Source organism: Paralichthys olivaceus, chromosome 13 (assembly GCF_024713975.1).
Source record: "Paralichthys olivaceus isolate ysfri-2021 chromosome 13, ASM2471397v2, whole genome shotgun sequence".
In the NCBI taxonomy this organism is placed as follows: Eukaryota; Metazoa; Chordata; class Actinopteri; order Pleuronectiformes; family Paralichthyidae; genus Paralichthys; species Paralichthys olivaceus.
Window position 1 is genome coordinate 20,405,966 of NC_091105.1, and position 18,126 is coordinate 20,424,091.

At 42.0% G+C, this 18,126-nt stretch overlaps 2 protein-coding genes and 1 long non-coding RNA gene across 4 annotated transcripts; 1 reads left to right on the forward strand and 2 right to left on the reverse strand.

Moving 5' to 3' along the window:
- Window positions 1–2,701: 2,701 nt before the first annotated feature.
- Window positions 2,702–6,229, reverse strand: LOC138413569 (homeodomain-interacting protein kinase 3-like). Its single transcript, XM_069537755.1, has 9 exons — window positions 6,049–6,229; window positions 4,934–5,124; window positions 4,622–4,813; window positions 4,326–4,507; window positions 4,100–4,223; window positions 3,883–4,002; window positions 3,695–3,787; window positions 3,421–3,590; window positions 2,702–3,304 (listed from the first exon to the last, which is right to left on the reverse strand). Exons 1-9 carry the CDS (start codon window positions 6,089–6,091, stop codon window positions 2,857–2,859), a joined length of 1,563 nt encoding a protein of 520 aa, XP_069393856.1. The 5' UTR covers window positions 6,092–6,229; the 3' UTR covers window positions 2,702–2,856.
- A 511-nt stretch (window positions 6,230–6,740) lies between these two features.
- Window positions 6,741–12,520, forward strand: LOC138413570 (uncharacterized). The gene is made up of 2 exons (XR_011245944.1): window positions 6,741–6,782; window positions 9,982–12,520. It is a non-coding gene; the product is annotated as an uncharacterized lncRNA (long non-coding RNA).
- LOC138413568 (homeodomain-interacting protein kinase 3-like) lies at window positions 6,954–11,384 on the reverse strand. 2 transcript variants are annotated; one of them, XM_069537754.1, is made up of 9 exons: window positions 11,262–11,384; window positions 9,210–9,400; window positions 8,898–9,089; window positions 8,602–8,783; window positions 8,376–8,499; window positions 8,159–8,278; window positions 7,971–8,063; window positions 7,697–7,866; window positions 6,954–7,580 (listed from the first exon to the last, which is right to left on the reverse strand). In XM_069537754.1, the coding sequence occupies exons 1-9, from the start codon at window positions 11,302–11,304 to the stop codon at window positions 7,109–7,111; spliced, it is 1,587 nt and encodes a 528-aa protein (XP_069393855.1). In that variant the 5' UTR covers window positions 11,305–11,384; the 3' UTR covers window positions 6,954–7,108. The 2 variants fall into 2 exon arrangements, with proteins under 2 accessions (XP_069393855.1, XP_069393854.1); XM_069537753.1 differs by lacking the exon at window positions 11,262–11,384 and adding an exon at window positions 10,309–10,450.
- Window positions 12,521–18,126: the final 5,606 nt, after the last annotated feature.

An 18,126-nucleotide genomic window follows, 5' to 3' on the forward strand; every position in this document is an offset into this window, starting at 1 on the left:
ATTGTCAAAAATGAAGCAACAGAGTCTTTCCTTAGTTTTAGTCCCAAGAATGGGTCAAACCCCTAAAGACACTGGACCCATTTTTCCCATGATGCAACTCCATCGGTTTGCTTGTAGACTCTTCCAACCTTCAGTGGTTGTGTTTGTGTGTGTGTCTCTCCGTGGCATCACTTTCCTGTTCTTTCTGTCTTACCACCATGAAAAACAAGCAGGCCTCTGTCAGTCAGTCTGTCTATTCAACCTGACACACAAGTGACAAACACTGCAGTCGCACCAACTGAGTGAGGAGAAGCAACGTTTTTACAGGGGGAGGGCAGCGCAGCCATTCAGGAATGGCCACAGCAGGAATAGATGCAGTGTTGTGTTAATTACTTGAGACATCTGTTCAAAATGATTTTTTAATGAGAGAAAACACACTTTGCTGTATAGTGGAGGATGCTATTTGGTGATGAAAACTTGATAAAAGCAATGCTGAAGATACAGGAGAATAACAGTTTTACATTTTATAAACAAAAAGGTACTAAGACAGAATTACAAAAACATCCCTGGGGGATGCAACTAAACTAAATCATAAGGTGAGCTAAACAGAAAGACAAAAAGAAACCACACTCAAGACAGGACTAAGTTTGGACTCTGGGTTACCGCTGTCACAAATCAATCTATTTGCACAATACAGAACACAGGAGATAAATGTAATAGGTTGACTAAAATGGAATCCAATGCAGCCTACTTCACCCATACTCTGCCCAGCCCCTCCTTTCTCAGAGACCTTATCGTCTGATGTTGTCCCTCTCCCTGATCGACCTGCTGATCTGACTCCACATACCTGGAAAACCAACCAGACAACCAAACAGAGCAACATCACAAACATGTACACATCACAAAAATAAACACATACTTGCTGTAAAAGAATACAACACACAACCCCACAAAGGTTATTAACATAATCTGTTCCATAATCAAAATTCAAATAATAATCAACTGACCAAATGTTTGTATGGAGACAGGGCCTAGTGATGGGGGGGCGCGATTGCCACTTGGCATAATAGAGATGTTTAAATGGCAGCCTTCGAGAAGAGGGAATGCTAACTTGTTGTAAGCATATTATGGTGTGATGCATTGACTTGCTTTTCGTCCATGGATTGAAAATGGGTCTAATTTAGCTTCTTTTTTTTTAGATCATTTTCATATCGTGACCATTTTGCATGTCAGTGTCACTTTTACGTAAAAGCCATATTTACAATTTCTTAGGTCGGTCCAACAAAGAAACATCTTTGTACTTGTTAACATTTCTGTAACACTTTGAATCTGGCACACTCCTCACTCAGATGTGATCAGATTGATGCAAAAGCTGCAGCAGCCCAAGATTGAATACACAAAAGAAAAAGAAAAACGGAAATGGATTTATCCCCTTAATATCAGGGGACTCACTGAGGGGATGTTGCATACATCTTGTCACACATATTTAACACACATGTACAGTGTAAGTACTTTTTTGGCTTGTAATGTCATATCATCTCTCTGTGTTGCCATGTTGCAAACATATGGCTCTGTTGGTAAATGCTGCTCATTGTCCTGTGAGAGCAGATGATGATTGAATACATGTCAACTGAAGTTCTCACCCTGAGGTCTGTGTGACCTCAAATAGCACCCAGCAGAGGCTGAGACGTCAGAGTGAGGAGGACTCGGGGGTGCTCCACGGGAGAGGAGAGAGAGGACAGAGAGAGATGAGAGGAGAAGGAGGAGGAGGAGTGTGGGTGGAAGCGGTAAAATGTGGAAACAATATGAGGAAAGAAAGAAAGTATGACCGTGGGCATGGGAGACAGAAACAAGGCATGGGCATGCAAATGGAGGAAGTGTATGGAGAGAGTTATCCTGAAAAACTTCACCATGGTAACAATACCACAACAAGATGGGTGGGGTACCCTCATCCCGACCCTCTTACCCCACTTTTTAACCATCCTGATTACTTCAGCATATTCTCTCTTTTTTTCTCCCTTCGAGTCTTGCTCAATTTCTGCTGTTGCAATCGTGTATACGTGTGTGTAATTGTGTATATATATGTGTGTGTGTGTGTGTGAGAAAGGCCTCCTCAGGGGAATACGGTTTGGATCTGCTTCTCCCTCATGGATGCAGCGTGAGGGTCTGCTGAGATTCAATAAGTTGTTGGAGACTAAGAATGAGAGAACGCCAGAGAATAACTGTGGGTGGAATGAAGGATAATGGTTTGTGCATCACTAAGTCACCGTTCAGACCAGGTATCAACATCCACCCTGAGTGATCCAGTCACTAGTGGTCGATGCTACGATACAGATTTGACGGCTCCTGAATGCATCCTGAGATCGCGTCACTCATTTGGAGGCGGTCTGAGGTGCATGTGGCTTTTTGCTGTGTGGAAACAAATGCATCCTGGGTCATATATGAAGAACCACCTAAATCAAATGTATTTTTACTCCGCTTAGTGACATGTCTGTGTATTCAGTGTTACTATGTTGTCTTTGCCAAAAGCTGTTGTGCTGTTATATTCTGTATTTTACAACGATACAACTTTTTACATGTGCAGAAGACGAGCCATCGTTCTAACAACCAAAAGCTTCTGTTTACAGCTGCATGCATAGTGAATGTGAGCGGTCATGTGACGTGTGTTTTCAGGAGTGTTGGTAAAGAGCATTTCACATGACCGCCCACTCAGGCCTGAATGTTTAGTTGACTTTGTGTAATGAGTTTATTTAGGAAAAATATTACACAGTATAACAATTTTAAAATAATATCAATAAAACATTAAAAATATTGAAAAGTAGTAAAACATATATTACAATATAAAAACACCAATAAAAAAAGAAAGAAAGATAGCATTCAGTCCTCCACTTTTGGACGGCAGCAGCTCGTGAGGCTTGAGAAGAATTTACCAATTCTTCTCAGCAGCTTTCTCATGCCGCCTGTGGAGGCTGTGGCGGCAGCGGTGGCGTCTACAGCCTCGTCCGAACTCCAGGAGACTTCAACGGTTTCATTGAAAAGTGACGACCAGGTGGTGTCTGTGGAGACGATAGTCAGGTCACAAGACCAGGAGGCTTCATTGCTGTCATCGTCTCCAATTGACGACACGGACAGTGTGTCCATGGAGCCAGCGTAACCACAGTCTGAGGTTACACTGTGGACAACGTCTGAGGTTGCACTGTGGACAACGTCTGAGGTTGCACTGTGGACAACGTCTGAGGTTGCACTGTGGACAACGTCTGAGGTTGCACTGTGGACACCGTCCTCAGTTGGGCAGACCCTCATTAATATTTGGGAGGTGGTCAGACTGGATGAGGACGACAATCAATTAGTTAATCAGTCAGTGTCAATTAATTAAATCATCAGTCCATCGTACCTGATGTGTTTTTTAGTTCCAGTGTGAAACAACATGTGGTCACTTACTAGTCTCTGCTGTCGACGTCCTCTCTCAGGTGGCTCATGGAGATAAAAGGCTTCTGCAGAGCTTGACAAGGAGAGATCCTCTCATCCCCGTCAAGGTGCAGCAACCCTTCTAAAAGAGACGCAAACTCCACGCGGTCGTCCATCTCCGCGGCCTCCAATTTTGGATGGATCTGGATTTGAAAACAGGTTTCAGGTCAGATGATCCAGCTCCCAATTGACAGATAAATAACTGGTACAGACCCAGTCTTTACTAGTTCAACACAAGAGTACTCACATGAATCAGGCCGCTCAGAGAACTTGGCAGCTCGATAAAGCTTCTCTGCTGCTCTGTCTCCACCTTGTTTGCAGCTTTGTATTCTTCTGCGGTCTGAAGGAACAAAAAGAAAGAAAGATGAGAAACGGGCAGTACGATTTAAATGCTCCAATAAAATTCTCAAACAAAATAGAACATGGTCACTCTACCATCAGTCTCCACGATGAAGCAGCTTCACCCTCCTCTTCAGTGAAGAACCGCTGGCTGTACTTGCCAGCACGGAGCAGGTGGTCCTGTGGCTGGCCCAGCACTGCAACCATGCAGCTCATCTGCAGACAGAATGCACATTATGACATTCCCATCCACTTACATTCTCAATGAATATGAAAAAATGAATAAAAATCCATTTGGTTAGACGATATATACCATTTGATATTCGCAGTGTATGGGGAAGAGGTTTTGAGCCAGGTAAAGGAACGCCAGTACGCACCCGACCCCCCACACATCGACGGCCTCAGTGAATGGAAGGCCAAGTGAGATTTCTGGAGCCCTGAGAAGGAAAAACATGAGCCAAAGATGAAAAAATCTGTTAAAACATTTCAGGGGAGAAAAAATAATGTGGCTAAACATATACTGTGCACGACGAACTCACCTGTACCCATACGGCTGGACGTCCATCCCCACCTCGACATCGGACACCATCATGGCGCAGCCAAAGTCAATCAGCTTTATCTTTAGTGGCTGATCCTGCATGTTCACGAACATAACGTTGTCCGGTTTGATGTCCGTGTGCAGGACGCCAAGACCCTTCAGGAAATCCAAAGCCACAAAGAGCTGCAGGAACAAAAAGCAGGTGAAACATTTTGAAACTTGGTTGTTAGATTTATGTTTTGGGGATCGCTCTAACAAAAGAGTGTTGGTCATGAATCACTGATCGTGGCTACATACCTGCATTGCAACTGGACGTATCACACATAGAGGAAGGGGCTCCCACTCTCGCTGCTCTAGCAGGTCATGGAGACTTCTGTCCAGCCTCTCAAACACCAAACACATATGATCCATGTGCTGAAACTCTTCATAGAAGCGCACCATGTGGGTGCAATCTGCATCCAGGCCACTGATGAGGTTCAATATGGCGACCTGGAGAGAAAAGAGGAAGCGTAATAAGACAAGACTAACAACAGTTCGTGATCAGCTGTTGTCTGATGGAGCAGATAACACTTGAGCACAGGAATATAAACAAAGACTTCAGTCTCATACCTCTTGCTCAGTGTCCTGGTCGAACTCCGTGTCCTTCAGGATTTTCACAGCCACCTTCTCGTTGGTCCTGAGGTTTACTGACAGAGCGATTTTGCCGAAGCTGCCTTCCCCTATAAAATCCAGGACCGAATAAGAGGATGAGCTGCTGTGAAGCACCTCGCCGGCTTGAATCTCAGGTGCTGTCAGTGCAACTGTGGAGAGAGAGATGGTGGAGACAACATATGAGACGTGGGTGTTTTCAGGGTGAGAGATTCATTCAGTCAACGCAATACGAACAAACGCACAACTGAACCTGGAGTCACATGTCTTTGTATTTCTGTGGCTGTCATTTTGAAGACTAAAAATATGCCCAACATTGTGTTGATTTCCTGATGACTTAAATTATTAATGTTTTCAGTGAACAGATCAGACAAGATGATGTTGATGCTGTGATAAAACAACAAAAACATAATTGCCCTCAATACCAAATAATGAGTTGTTCTTTCTTGGACATATAGTTAGTGCAGAGGGGGAACACATCTTTGCTGTTGTGTGTTACTGTACATTTAAAGGGATAGTTCACCCAAAAACGAAAATTCACTCAGTATCTACCCAAAACTATGCAGATGGAGGGGCGGGTGGAGTGTTTGACAAAACACTTTAGTAGTTTCAGGGGTAAACAGTGAGGCAAGCCAAATCAAAACAGTTGAACTAACTGGTGATCAATTTTTCAAATGTAAACAAACAACAGAAAAAAACTGTACATGCCTCCATACTGCTCCTGTGGAGTGTCTGTATCTGTCATATGTGTGTCTGTTTTTAAGCGTTCATATGTGTGTGACACTCAACATGGTGTCATTTACACTGGTTTTTAGCCTTAAAGTCAGCTACAAGAAGTAGCTATACTAGCAGAAGTAGGGATGTTAGCATTAGAAGCAATGCCAGCAGAAGTAGCACTGCTAACAGATTAAGCTAGCCTCTAAAGTCCTCTTCTTCGCATGCACACACCGAAAACACTGCACACAAGCTCTTTACCAAGCTCTCACAGTGTGACACGGGTTGCAGGTAAAAAATTACCACTTGTGCTAGCATTACTACTTATGCTTGCATAGCTACTTGTGTTTTCTGAGTCTCACCTGAGGCAGCAGATGAAGCTTCAGAACTTTCACAGGATGACATGATGTCTGGTCAACTGTATTAGATCAGTAATGTGGCGGAGAAGACTGAGAATCGATCTGAGATTGTGAATCTTATGATACGATCTTGTGTTTGCCTGTCTCTCTGAATGCAAATGGTGGAATGAACACGCTGAACACTGGACATTAAAGCTCTGAACACTGGACATTAAAGCTCTGCTTTGATGTACAGTGTAGAGCTTTAATGTCCAGTGTTCCTTTGAAGTCAAATAAAAACACAAACCACCAACATATTTGAAATGAATCAAATTGTTATCATTGCATAGTGTGTGTTTGTGTGTGCGATCAATTTTTCAAACGTAAACAGACAACATAAAAAACAGTACATGCCTCCATACTGCTCCTGTGGAGTGTCTGTCGTGTGTGTGTGTTTGTAAGTGTTCATATGGGTGTGTGTTTGTATGTGTGTGATTTTGTAAGTGTTCATATGTGTGTGTGTGTTTGTAAGTGTTCATATGTGTGAGTGTTTGTAAGTATTCATATGTGTGTTTGTAGGCATGTATACGCATGTGTGTGTGTGTGTTTGTAAGTTTGATACGTGTGAGTGTGTGTGTTTGTAAGTGTTCATATGCGTGTGTGTTTGTAAGTGTTCATATGTGTGTGTGTTTGTAAGTGTGTATATGTGTGTGTGTTTGTAAGTGTTCATATGTGTGTGTGTTTGTAAGTGTGTATACGTGTGTGTGTGTGTGTTTGTAAGTGTTCATGTGTGTGTGTTTGTAAGTGTGTGTGTGTGTGAGCTTCTGTTTACAGCTGCATGCATAGTGAATGTGATCGGTCTTGTGACGTGTGTTTTCAGGAGTGTTGGTAAAGAGCTTTTCACATGACCGCCCACTCAGGCCTGAATGTTTAGTTGACTTTGTGTAATGAGTTTATTTAGGAAAAATATTACACAGTATAACAATTTTAAAATAATATCAATAAAACATTAAAAATATTGAAAAGTAGTAAAACATATATTACAATATAAAAACACCAATAAAAAAAGAAAGAAAGATAGCATTCAGTCCTCCACTTTTGGACGGCAGCAGCTCGTGAGGCTTGAGAAGAATTTACCAATTCTTCTCAGCAGCTTTCTCATGCCGCCTGTGGAGGCTGTGGCGGCAGCGGTGGCGTCTACAGCCTCGTCCGAACTCCAGGAGACCTCAACGGTTTCATTGAAAAGTGACGACCAGGTGGTGTCTGTGGAGACGATAGTCAAGTCACAAGACCAGGAGGCTTCATTGCTGTCGTCGTCTCCAATTGACGACATGGACAGTGTGTCCATGGAGCCAGCGTAACCACAGTCTGAGGTTACACTGTGGACAACGTCTGAGGTTGCACTGTGGACAACGTCTGAGGTTGCACTGTGGACACCGTCTGAGGTTGCACTGTGGACAACGTCTGAGGTTGCACTGTGGACAACGTCTGAGGTTGCACTGTGGACACCGTCCTCAGTTGGGCAGACCCTCATTAATATTTGGGAGGTGGTCAGACTGGATGAGGACGACAATCAATTAGTTAATCAGTCAGTGTCAATTAATTAAATCATCAGTCCATCGTACCTGATGTGTTTTTTAGTTCCAGTGTGAAACGACATGTGGTCACTTACTAGTCTCTGCTGTCGACGTCCTCTCTCAGGTGGCTCATGGAGATAAAAGGCTTCTGCAGAGCTTGACAAGGAGAGATCCTCTCATCCCCGTCAAGGTGCAGCAACCCTTCTAAAAGGGACGCAAACTCCACGCGGTCGTCCATCTCCGCGGCCTCCAATTTTGGATGGATCTGGATTTGAAAACAGGTTTCAGGTCAGATGATCCAGCTCCCAATTGACAGATAAATAACTGGTACAGACCCAGTCTTTACTAGTTCAACACAAGAGTACTCACATGAATCAGGCCGCTCAGAGAACTTGGCAGCTCGATAAAGCTTCTCTGCTGCTCTGTCTCCACCTTGTTTGCAGCTTTGTATTCTTCTGCGGTCTGAAGGAACAAAAAGAAAGAAAGATGAGAAACGGGCAGTACGATTTAAATGCTCCAATAAAATTCTCAAACAAAGTAGAACATGGTCACTCTACCATCAGTCTCCACGATGAAGCAGCTTCACCCTCCTCTTCAGTGAAGAACCGCTGGCTGTACTTGCCAGCACGGAGCAGGTGGTCCTGCGGCTGGCCCAGCACTGCAACCATGCAGCTCATCTGCAGACAGAATGCACATTATGACAATCACATCCACTTACATTCTCAATGAATATGAAAAAATAAATAAAAATCCATTTGGTTAGACGATATATACCATTTGATATTCGCAGTGTATGGGGAAGAGGTTTTGAGCCAGGTAAAGGAACGCCAGTACGCACCCGACCCCCCACACATCGACGGCCTCAGTGAATGGAAGGCCAAGTGAGATTTCTGGAGCCCTGAGAAGGAAAAACATGAGCCAAAGATGAAAAAATCTGTTAAAACATTTCAGGGGAGAAAAAATAATGTGGCTAAACATATACTGTGCACGACGAACTCACCTGTACCCATACGGCTGGACGTCCATCCCCACCTCGACATCGGACACCATCATGGCGCAGCCAAAGTCAATCAGCTTTATCTTTAGTGGCTGATCCTGCATGTTCACGAACATAACGTTGTCCGGTTTGATGTCCGTGTGCAGGACACCAAGACCCTTCAGGAAATCCAAAGCCACAAAGAGCTGCAGGAACAAAAAGCAGGTGAAACATTTTGAATCTTGGTTGTTAGATTTATGTTTTGGGGATCGCTCTAACAAAAGAGTGTTGGTCATGATGCACTGATCGTGGCTACATACCTGCATTGCAACTGGACGTATCACACATAGAGGAAGGGGCTCCCACTCTCGCTGCTCTAGCAGGTCATGGAGACTTCTGTCCAGCCTCTCAAACACCAAACACATATGATCCATGTGCTGAAACTCTTCATAGAAGCGCACCATGTGGGTGCAATCTGCATCCAGGCCACTGATGAGGTTCAATATGGCGACCTGGAGAGAAAAGAGGAAGCGTAATAAGACAAGACTATCAACAGTTTGTGATCAGCTGTTGTCGGATGGAGCAGATAACACTTGAGCACAGGAATATAAACAAAGACTTCAGTCTCATACCTCTTGCTCAGTGTCCTGGTCGAACTCCGTGTCCTTCAGGATTTTCACAGCCACCTTCTCGTTGGTCCTGAGGTTTACTGACAGAGCGATTTTGCCGAAGTTGCCTTCCCCTATAAAATCCAGGACCGAATAAGAGGATGAGCTGCTGTGAAGCACCTCGCCGGCCTGAATCTCAGGTGCTGTCAGTGCAACTGTGGAGAGAGAGATGGTGGAGACAACATATGAGACGTGGGTGTTTTCAGGGTGAGAGATTCATTCAGTCAACGCAATACGAACAAACGCACAACTGAACCTGGAGTCACATGTCTTTGTATTTCTGTGGCTGTCATTTTGAAGACTAAAAATATGCCCAACATTGTGTTGATTTCCTGATGACTTAAATTATTAATGTTTTCAGTGAACAGATCAGACAAGATGATGTTGATGCTGTGATAAAACAACCAAAACATAATTGCCCTCAATACCAAATAATGAGTTGTTCTTTCTTGGACATAAAGTAAGTGCAGAGGGGGAACACATCTTTGCTGTTGTGTGTTACTGTACATTTAAAGGGATAGTTCACCCAAAAACGAAAATTCACTCAGTATCTACCCAAAATTATGCAGATGGAGGGGCGGGTAGAGTGTTTGACAAAACACTTAAGTAGTTTCAGGGGTAAACAGTGAGGCAAGCCAAATCAAAACAGTTGAACTAACTGGTGATCAATTTTTCAAATGTAAACAAACAACAGAAAAAAACAGTACTGCTCCTGTGGAGTGTCTGTATCTGTCAGATGTGTGTGTGTTTGTAGGTGTTCATATGTGTGTGACACTCAACATGGTGTCATTTACACTGGTTTTTAGCCTTAAAGTCAGCTACCAGAAGTAGCTATACTAGCAGAAGTAGGGATGTTAGCATTAGAAGCAATGCTAGCAGAAGTAGCACTGCTAACAGATTAAGCTAGCCTCTAAAGTCCTCTTCGCATGTACACACCGAAAACACTGCACACAAGCTCTTAACCAAACTCTCACAGTGTAACACGGGTTGCAGGTAAAAATTACCACTTGTGCTAGCATTACTACTTATGCTTGCATAGCTACTTGTGTTTTCTGAGTCTAACCTGAGGCAGCAGATGAATCTTCAGAACTTTCACAGGATGACATGATGTCTGGTCAACTGTATTAGATCAGTAATGTGGTGGAGAAGACTGAGAATCGATCTGAGATTGTGAATCTTAGGATACGATCTTGTGTGTGCCTGTCTCTCTGAATGCAAATGGTGGACTGAACACTCTGAACACTGGACATTAAAGCTCTGAACACTGGACATTAAAGCTCTGCATTGATGTACAGTGTAGAGCTTTAATGTCCAGTGTTCCTTTGAAGTCAAATAAAAACACAAACCACCAAAATATTTGAAATGCATCAAATTGTTAACATTGCATAGTGTGTGTTTGTGTGTGCGATCAATTTTTCAAACGTAAACAAACAACAGAAAAAACATTACATGCCTCAATACTGCTCCTGTGGCGTGTCTGTCGTGTGTGTGTTTGTAAGTGTTCATATGTGTGTGTGTTTGTAAGTGTGTATATGTGTGTTTGTAAGCGTGTATACGTGTGTGTGTGTGTGTTTGTAAGTGTGTGTGTTTGTAAGTGTGTATACGTGTGTGTGTTTGTTAGTGTGTATACGTGTGTGTGTGTGTATTTGTAAGTGTTCATACGTGTGTGTGTTTGTAAGTGTTCATATGTGTGTGTGTTTGTAAGCGTTCATATGTGTGTGACACTCAACATGGTGTCATTTACACTGGTTTTTAGCCTTAAAGTCAGCTACCGGAAGCAGCTACCCTAGCAGAAGTAGGGATGTTAGCATTAGAAGCAATGTTAGCAGAAGTAGCATTGCTAACAGATTAAGCTAGCCTCTAAAGTCCTCTTCTTCGCATGCACACACCGAGAACACTGCACACAAGCTCTTAACCAAACTCTCACAGTGTAACAAGGGTTGCAGGTAAAAATTACTACTTGTGCTAGCATTACTACTTATGCTTGCATAGCTACTTGTGTTTTCTGAGTCTAACCTGAGGCAGCAGATGAATCTTCAGAACTTTCACAGGATGACATGATGTCTGGTCAACTGTTTTAGATCAGTAATGTGGTGGAGAAGACTAAGAATCGATCTGAGATTGTGAATCTTATGATACGATCTTGTGTGCCTGTCTCTCTGAATGCAAATGGTGGACTGAACACTCTGAACACTGGACATTAAAGCTCTGAACACTGGACATTAAAGCTCTGAACACTGGACATTAAAGCTCTGCATTGATCTACAGTGTAGAGCTTTAATGTCCAGTGTTCCTTTGAAGTCAAATAAAAACACAAACCACCAACATATTTGAAATGCATCAAATTGTTAACATTGCATAGTGTGTGTTTGTGTGTGTGTGTTTGTGTGTGCGATCAATTTTTCAAATGTAAACAAACAACAGAAAAAACAGTACTGCTCCTGTAGAGTTTCTGTATCTGTCATATGTGTGTGTGTTTGTAAGTGTTCATATGCTTGTGTGTTTGTAAGTGTTCATATGTGTGTTTGTAAGTGTGTATACGTGTGTGTGTGTTTGTAAGTGTTCATGTGTGTGTGTTTGTTTGTAACTGTTCATGTGTGTTTTTGTAAGTGTATGTGTGTGTGTGTTTGTTTGTAAGTGTGTATACGCATGTGTGTGTGTTTGTAAGTGTATACAAATGTGTTTGTAAGTGTGTATACGTGTGTGTGCGTTTGTAAGTGTATACAAGTGTGTTTGTAAGTGTTCATATGTGTGTGTTTGTAAGTGTGTACGTGTGTGTGTGTGTTTGTTTGTAAGTGTGTATATGTGTGTGTTTGTAAGTGTTCATATGTGTGTGCGTGTGTTTGTAAGTGTATATGCTTGTGTGTGTGTAAGTGTGTATATGTGTGTATGCTTGTGTGTGTTTGTGTTTGTAAGTGTGTATACGTGTGTGTTTGTATGTGTGTATGTTCGAGTGCATGCTTGTGTGTTTGTGTGTGTGTGTGTATGTGTGTACTTTACTGCTGTTTCCATGCGCAGACAGACGATAGAGGCTCAGCAGGTCATTGCGGCATTAGTGGAAACTTTGACCCAGGTCCTTGGAGGAAGGCAGGAGGGGGAGGAAGATGAAAAGATGATTTCCTCTCAGGGATCAGAGGTTACTTCTGTCCATTACCAGCACTGCTCCAGCTCAACTGTTAGTGTGCATGTGTGTGTGTCCCTGTCTGATTGAGATCACTGAAGCTTAGATGTACTAAACTATGTTAGAGACTAATAAATAATATACTGATGTATTATGCAGTTTTTCCAGAATAGACATTTTTTAAGCTTGTGGAACATTACAGCCTACAACCTCATGTTGCAAACCTGCCTCCATGTACATCAACCTGCTTGTTGCTCTGTGTCACAAAGTGGCTAAATGGAACAAAGTATACATTTACTATGTTATGGTACTTGAGTATATGTTTTATGTAACTGTGCATTACTTCAGTAGTTTTTTTCTGGTATATTTAACTTTTACTCTCCCACATATATCATCAAATATCTGTTCTTTTTTTCATAACATATAATAAGAGGGGGATTGGTCCACTAATCCAATCAGAGCAGGCAGGTAACATTAGGTTCGCCCCCTCCTCCTGCAGCAGCAGCAGCATCACAGATGAAGAAACACCTGGAATGGATTTAGAAGTGACCACCACCGTGACTAAGCCGTGATTATGTAATAAACTGATGCATTCAAAAATATAGGCTACACTTGGCCAGTACTGTTCATTTTAATGCTTTAAATATATTGTAAAAGCAAGTACTTACTTACTTTTACTCAAGTAAAAAACAGTAATTCATGTGGTACTTCCTTCTCCACTTTGCCACACACTGAGCGATTGATATATGGGAAGTCTGTATGTTGACTCTTGTAAGCCTCTGCTGTTTATGATGGATTGAGGTTGACAGAAGTCGTGTAGATTCCTTCAGTAGGTTCTGAATAATTGTCTGTCATCAGATTTCTTTTTTTTTTTCATGTCATCTTCACTCCCAACAATGTTTAAACCATAGAGAAGAAAATTCCACAGTGGCTGTTTAGATCCTTGGTGTACACAGGGCAGGGGTCAGCCACGAGATGGTGGGTCAGAAGATAATCAAGGATGAAGTCAAGAAATTCATTTTTAAAGACCGACTATTACAGAATGTTTACTGAGCATAATTCATTGTCATCAAATTGTTTTGTGCTGTCAGAAACAAACAGAGCCACAGATGTATGCTGGAATTTAGGTTTTGCACAGCAGAATAAAACTACAATAGTAGTGATTCATAATCTGGCTATGAATGTCTGTGCCAGTCTGATATGGTGAAATAAAAATAATTAATTTATCAAAATGATCTGGCCAGTTTTGGCCTGGGGCTCCTGGTTTGTTGACCACTGTGATAGCAGCTGGGTTGAGAAAAGTCAAAAACAAATATGAAAAGTGACATTAGTCACTGAAGTGTCATAAATATAATGAATTCTCTGAGTCTTAAGGGAAACAGCTGGATCAACTTTTATTTGGAACAAGCTCCAGCTGTTTTGATCTTTGTGTGAAATGATCAACCTTTTCTCCAAGATCATCACTGCGGCCTGATGAAAACAATAATATTGAAACAGTTCTGCAGAACCTCGTCCGCTGTGTGTGATGTATGTATTAAAGAGTACGTTTACAGTCACATTTAGCTCCTTAATGAACTGCTCGACTTCTGCTCTCTGTAAATATTATTCCTCCCTGATGGCTGACAGTGTTTTTGCAAAGGAGGGCAAAGAAAATTTCCTCAAATTTGGGAAAATGACAGCTTAACATACATCCCTCCAGAGAGAGATGTGAGGAAATCATAGACTGACAGCTGAAATGTATTTAGGAGCAGAGACACATGGTACCAATTGGACCTAAACTCCTGTAACACCCTTTATGTCAGGGAGGAGAGAGGCAGGGAACCCAATGTGGTATCCCCCCTGTGTTTGCATTAGATATTTCAATGACTACAAACTCAATCCAGTTTGTGTGTGTGTGTGTTTCTCTGACATAATCCCACCAACCACAAGACCTGATGTCAACATCCAGTCAGCGGCGTGTTTCAGGTGGCTTTCTGATTGAGCTGTATAAAAACTGCACTTCACGCCCTAAAACCACGTCTCGAGACGCCGCTGATTTGCGACTGCGGTTACAGAACGCTCAGATCGGATTCGCGCCACCCGTCCACTTAACTACACCCGGACGACACACATGAACATGGAGCCCTTTTTTAAAATAACTGACCCAGTTTAAACCCAACCACATTTTAACACCAAAGCTCACACGTCCCCTACAATAAATCTAATAATATAATTTGTTCCACCCATAAAACAAGCACAATATAAAACTGTGTAATCACAACAAACAAATTCATTTTGGTGGATACACATTATGGAGGAAAATGGCTCTGTTTATATCGCTTTTATATCAGCAGTTCTAAAAGAAATCAAGCGAGAGAAATGAAGTAACCAACATAACAGCGGTAGTTGTAGTCAAGTGGATTATCTAGAATAGCTTGACTCATTACAAATTGTGATTTCATCAAGGGGTGGCACGATGGGGCAGTGGTTGACAGTTTGAATCCCGGTTTGGCCAGTGTTTACCCGTGTGGAGTTTGCATGTCTCACTGTGTCTATGTTGGTTTTCTCCAGGTACTCTTGCTTCCCCCCACAAAGACATGCAGATTGGATTCAGACTAATTGGAAACTCTAAACTGACCATAGGTGTGAATGTGAATAGTGGTTGTCTCTGTATGTCGGCCCTGTGATTTGCTGGTGACCTGCCCAAGATGGACCCCGCCTCTCGCAATATGTCAGCTGGGATTGGCTCCACCTCCCCTTGTGACCTTCAAAGAATTGAGTGGTATAGATAATGTGATGGATGATTTAATAAAAAACACTCTTCTTCACATATTGAGTCAGCTGTTACAGCTGAACACCATACGTTGCGACTGAGAGTGTGTGAAAAGTAATGAAAGGGAGAATGAAGGATCCGGATTGAAATAAAAACAGGGGTCTGCGCATGTCGGTCCCTTGAAATGCTACGTTAGCAAAAAAACTGATGAGGGATGCGACAACTTCAAACAGACACACACACCCGCACAAAATAGTGAATGTAAGAACAGCGACAGTTGACTACAGTGTTTTCAACACCTCAACACACCTGCAACCTTTTCATCTGAACACATGAAGGAGCAGGACCACACTGACAAAGACAGCTGGAAACATGTGAATGTATTTATCTGTGGTCTGTGGAGCAGCACCTCGGCCATGCCATGCACTGATGTCATCGCCGACCCCTGTTTCCACTCTGCTTTCTACACTGTGAGTCATTTATAGGTATGCTAAATGATAAATGGTTTCTTTTCTAGTCTTGATGACCAGTACAGTGCATCTATTAGCAGCACTTGTTTTTGTTCTACAAGGGGCAAGTCAGGGTTCAGCATCTTGCCCAAGGACACTTCGGCATGCACATGGGACCTTCTGGTTGGAGGACGACCGCTCTACCCCTCAGCCACAGCCGCCCCTAACATTTGTTATATGTTTCAACATGAGAACGACAGCAAATTTCACCATCAGTGGAAATGCCCCGTCCAGAAGAGCATCACTCATTCATCCCTGGCCCCTAAGAGATTTTTCCTCAGCTGATTTCAATACACTAGATGTTATTCTTTTTACCCAGGAGCTTCTGCACTTCGGTGGAGGGGCTGTTGTATCAGTGTGTTCAATCTCAGGCTGCAGTAAAACAAACTGTAGATTGACAGTGTGACGTGTTTGGTGAACACAGGCCCACAGCTAACATTACCTCCCAGGATAATTGCTATATTCCCCTCGGCTCTGCTGCTGTTTCCTGCCTGTAGAGTCTCACAGTGGGAGACGCAGAACATAGAACATAGAATGTGTGTTTTTTGTGTGGTATCGTGCATGGATATAAATTAAACATATTTTCAATGAAGGGACAACTGTTAGTTGTAATTGTTATTCTGCAGTGTCTGAAGGTTATTGCTGCATAATGACATTGACAGTGACCTGACAATCAGATGTTCCCATTTTCTCCCAGAAGCCCTTTCTGTTTTGTCCTGCTGATTCTGAAACTATAAATGATGAAGATGCAAGTTAGACAAGTTATCTAATATAACGTGAACTATTGATGAGAGATTTCCACTGTTTCTTGATCCTGAAAGCAAAAAAATAAATAGATTAGAATGCTTTGCAGAGGATGCTATAAGCACAGTTTATAATAAATCACTCGTCTCTGGGTGTTATCATGATATAGAAAGACCCTCATTTTGACAGGTTCCCGTGATACCAGTGGCCTCTCTGTTCTACACTGTGTTAACTCTACAGCCACGTCCAGGAAGCCTTTAGGTCTGCAAGTAATTGTGTATTTCCTTGTTTAAATAAATAGCAGAGTAAATGAGCTTGTTCAAAAGAGAAAAACAAAACAAAGAATATATGGGACTCGTCTGGTAGCAAACAATGTATGGGCCCTGTGACAATAATGTCGCACACTGGCTGCCACAGCTGGGGATCGACCCACTGCAGCTTGGAAACTGTATATTTTTACTGCACCATACATAAACAATGCAGCTCTACTGGGGGTTCCCTACCACGGGCCCCATTTCCATTCATCGCCCTGGCTCATGTTCAGAATGAGATGTTTCATAAAAACAATGCTCATCGTCTGAGGTTTGTTTTTTTGAAAATATGATATTGTTCAGAGCCATGCCTTTTGTTTTATGCCGATCTCAAACCAATTGTTTTATAGCCTAAAATTATGAATAACAAAGTGCTTAACATATGAAACCCTCTATCTTCAGACCCTCGATCCAGACAGGAAAAACTTGAATGAATCATTTAACAGGCTGTGTTCATAAACCATGATCATTAGGTCAAAAACTTACAGCAGTAAATCAATAAACACAAACTTGATACTGCTCCACTACTCTTTTCACAACAAGGCTTCAGCCTAGTGCAAGATGTATTGAAGTAAGTTAATTTAAGATGGCGCCTCCTCACTTAAATGAAAGATGCTTGTCTGGCACATCAGCACCATAAGTTTTCTAGCTTCTGGAACTTCTTCCCTACTGTGTGGCCCAATGATTTTGCAGATAAGTTTCACTGCTGACCCCACCCGCACTCAACCGACAAGACATTACATCAGGGTGACATCAAAACATATGAAACTTTCCTAACCCGTGGGAAAATGTTACAAATATACAACCTCCAAGTTTTGATAGACAGACTTAAATACTGTTTGCAGTCTGAGGTTTAGCAATCAACACATGTCTCTTTCACAATGGCCTATTTTGGAAAATGCTTTTTGGGGAGAGGGGGAGATTTTTCATTGCAAAACCACAAATGACCACTGGGACTTTTTTTTAAATAAAATTATATACAGAATATCCTGAAGCTATATTGCTGAAATTATAAATTGTATTAAAATGGGGCTTGATTTCACTAACATTTAAAAAATCAAAGATCTACTTGCTGATATTTTCATCATACTTTTGAATCCTGTAATTTGCATGTTTCTGTGTGGGGAGAAAGAAATACTGATTAGAAATGCTAAATAAATGAAGCTTAACTACGACATTAATATGCCTCATGGTTCTTGAGCACAGCTTACAGAATAAAAACACAGATAAATGATCAAACCAAACATAACTATGCAAAAATGGTTTGGAAACTAATTAGTCACATTTAAATTATATTTGCGGACATGCTGATGCCCCAAACTCTTGTTTCAAAACATGTAGGTATAATGCTGAATCAGGTTTATTTCATCATTTTCAATATTATTGATGCTGTTCAGTATTGTGGCCCTGTGAAGGAAATGATGCTGTAAGTTGGGGGAGCATG

Bases quoted from the DNA above. Each gene is read 5' to 3' on its own strand.
- LOC138413568 (XM_069537754.1), bottom strand. From the start codon at position 11,304: ATGTCATCCTGTGAAAGTTCTGAAGATTCATCTGCTGCCTCAG. The intron at 8,784-8,897 runs GTATGTAGCCAC...TTGTTCCTGCAG, and splicing joins TACGTCCAGTTGCAATGCAG to CTCTTTGTGGCTTTGGATTT. The intron at 8,064-8,158 runs GTAGAGTGACCA...TTGTTCCTTCAG, and splicing joins CTTCATCGTGGAGACTGATG to ACCGCAGAAGAATACAAAGC.
- LOC138413569 (XM_069537755.1), bottom strand. From the start codon at position 6,091: ATGTCATCCTGTGAAAGTTCTGAAGCTTCATCTGCTGCCTCAG. The intron at 4,003-4,099 runs GTATATATCGTC...TTCTGTCTGCAG, and splicing joins TACACTGCGAATATCAAATG to ATGAGCTGCATGGTTGCAGT. The intron at 3,591-3,694 runs GTGAGTACTCTT...TTTCAAATCCAG, and splicing joins CTCTGAGCGGCCTGATTCAT to ATCCATCCAAAATTGGAGGC.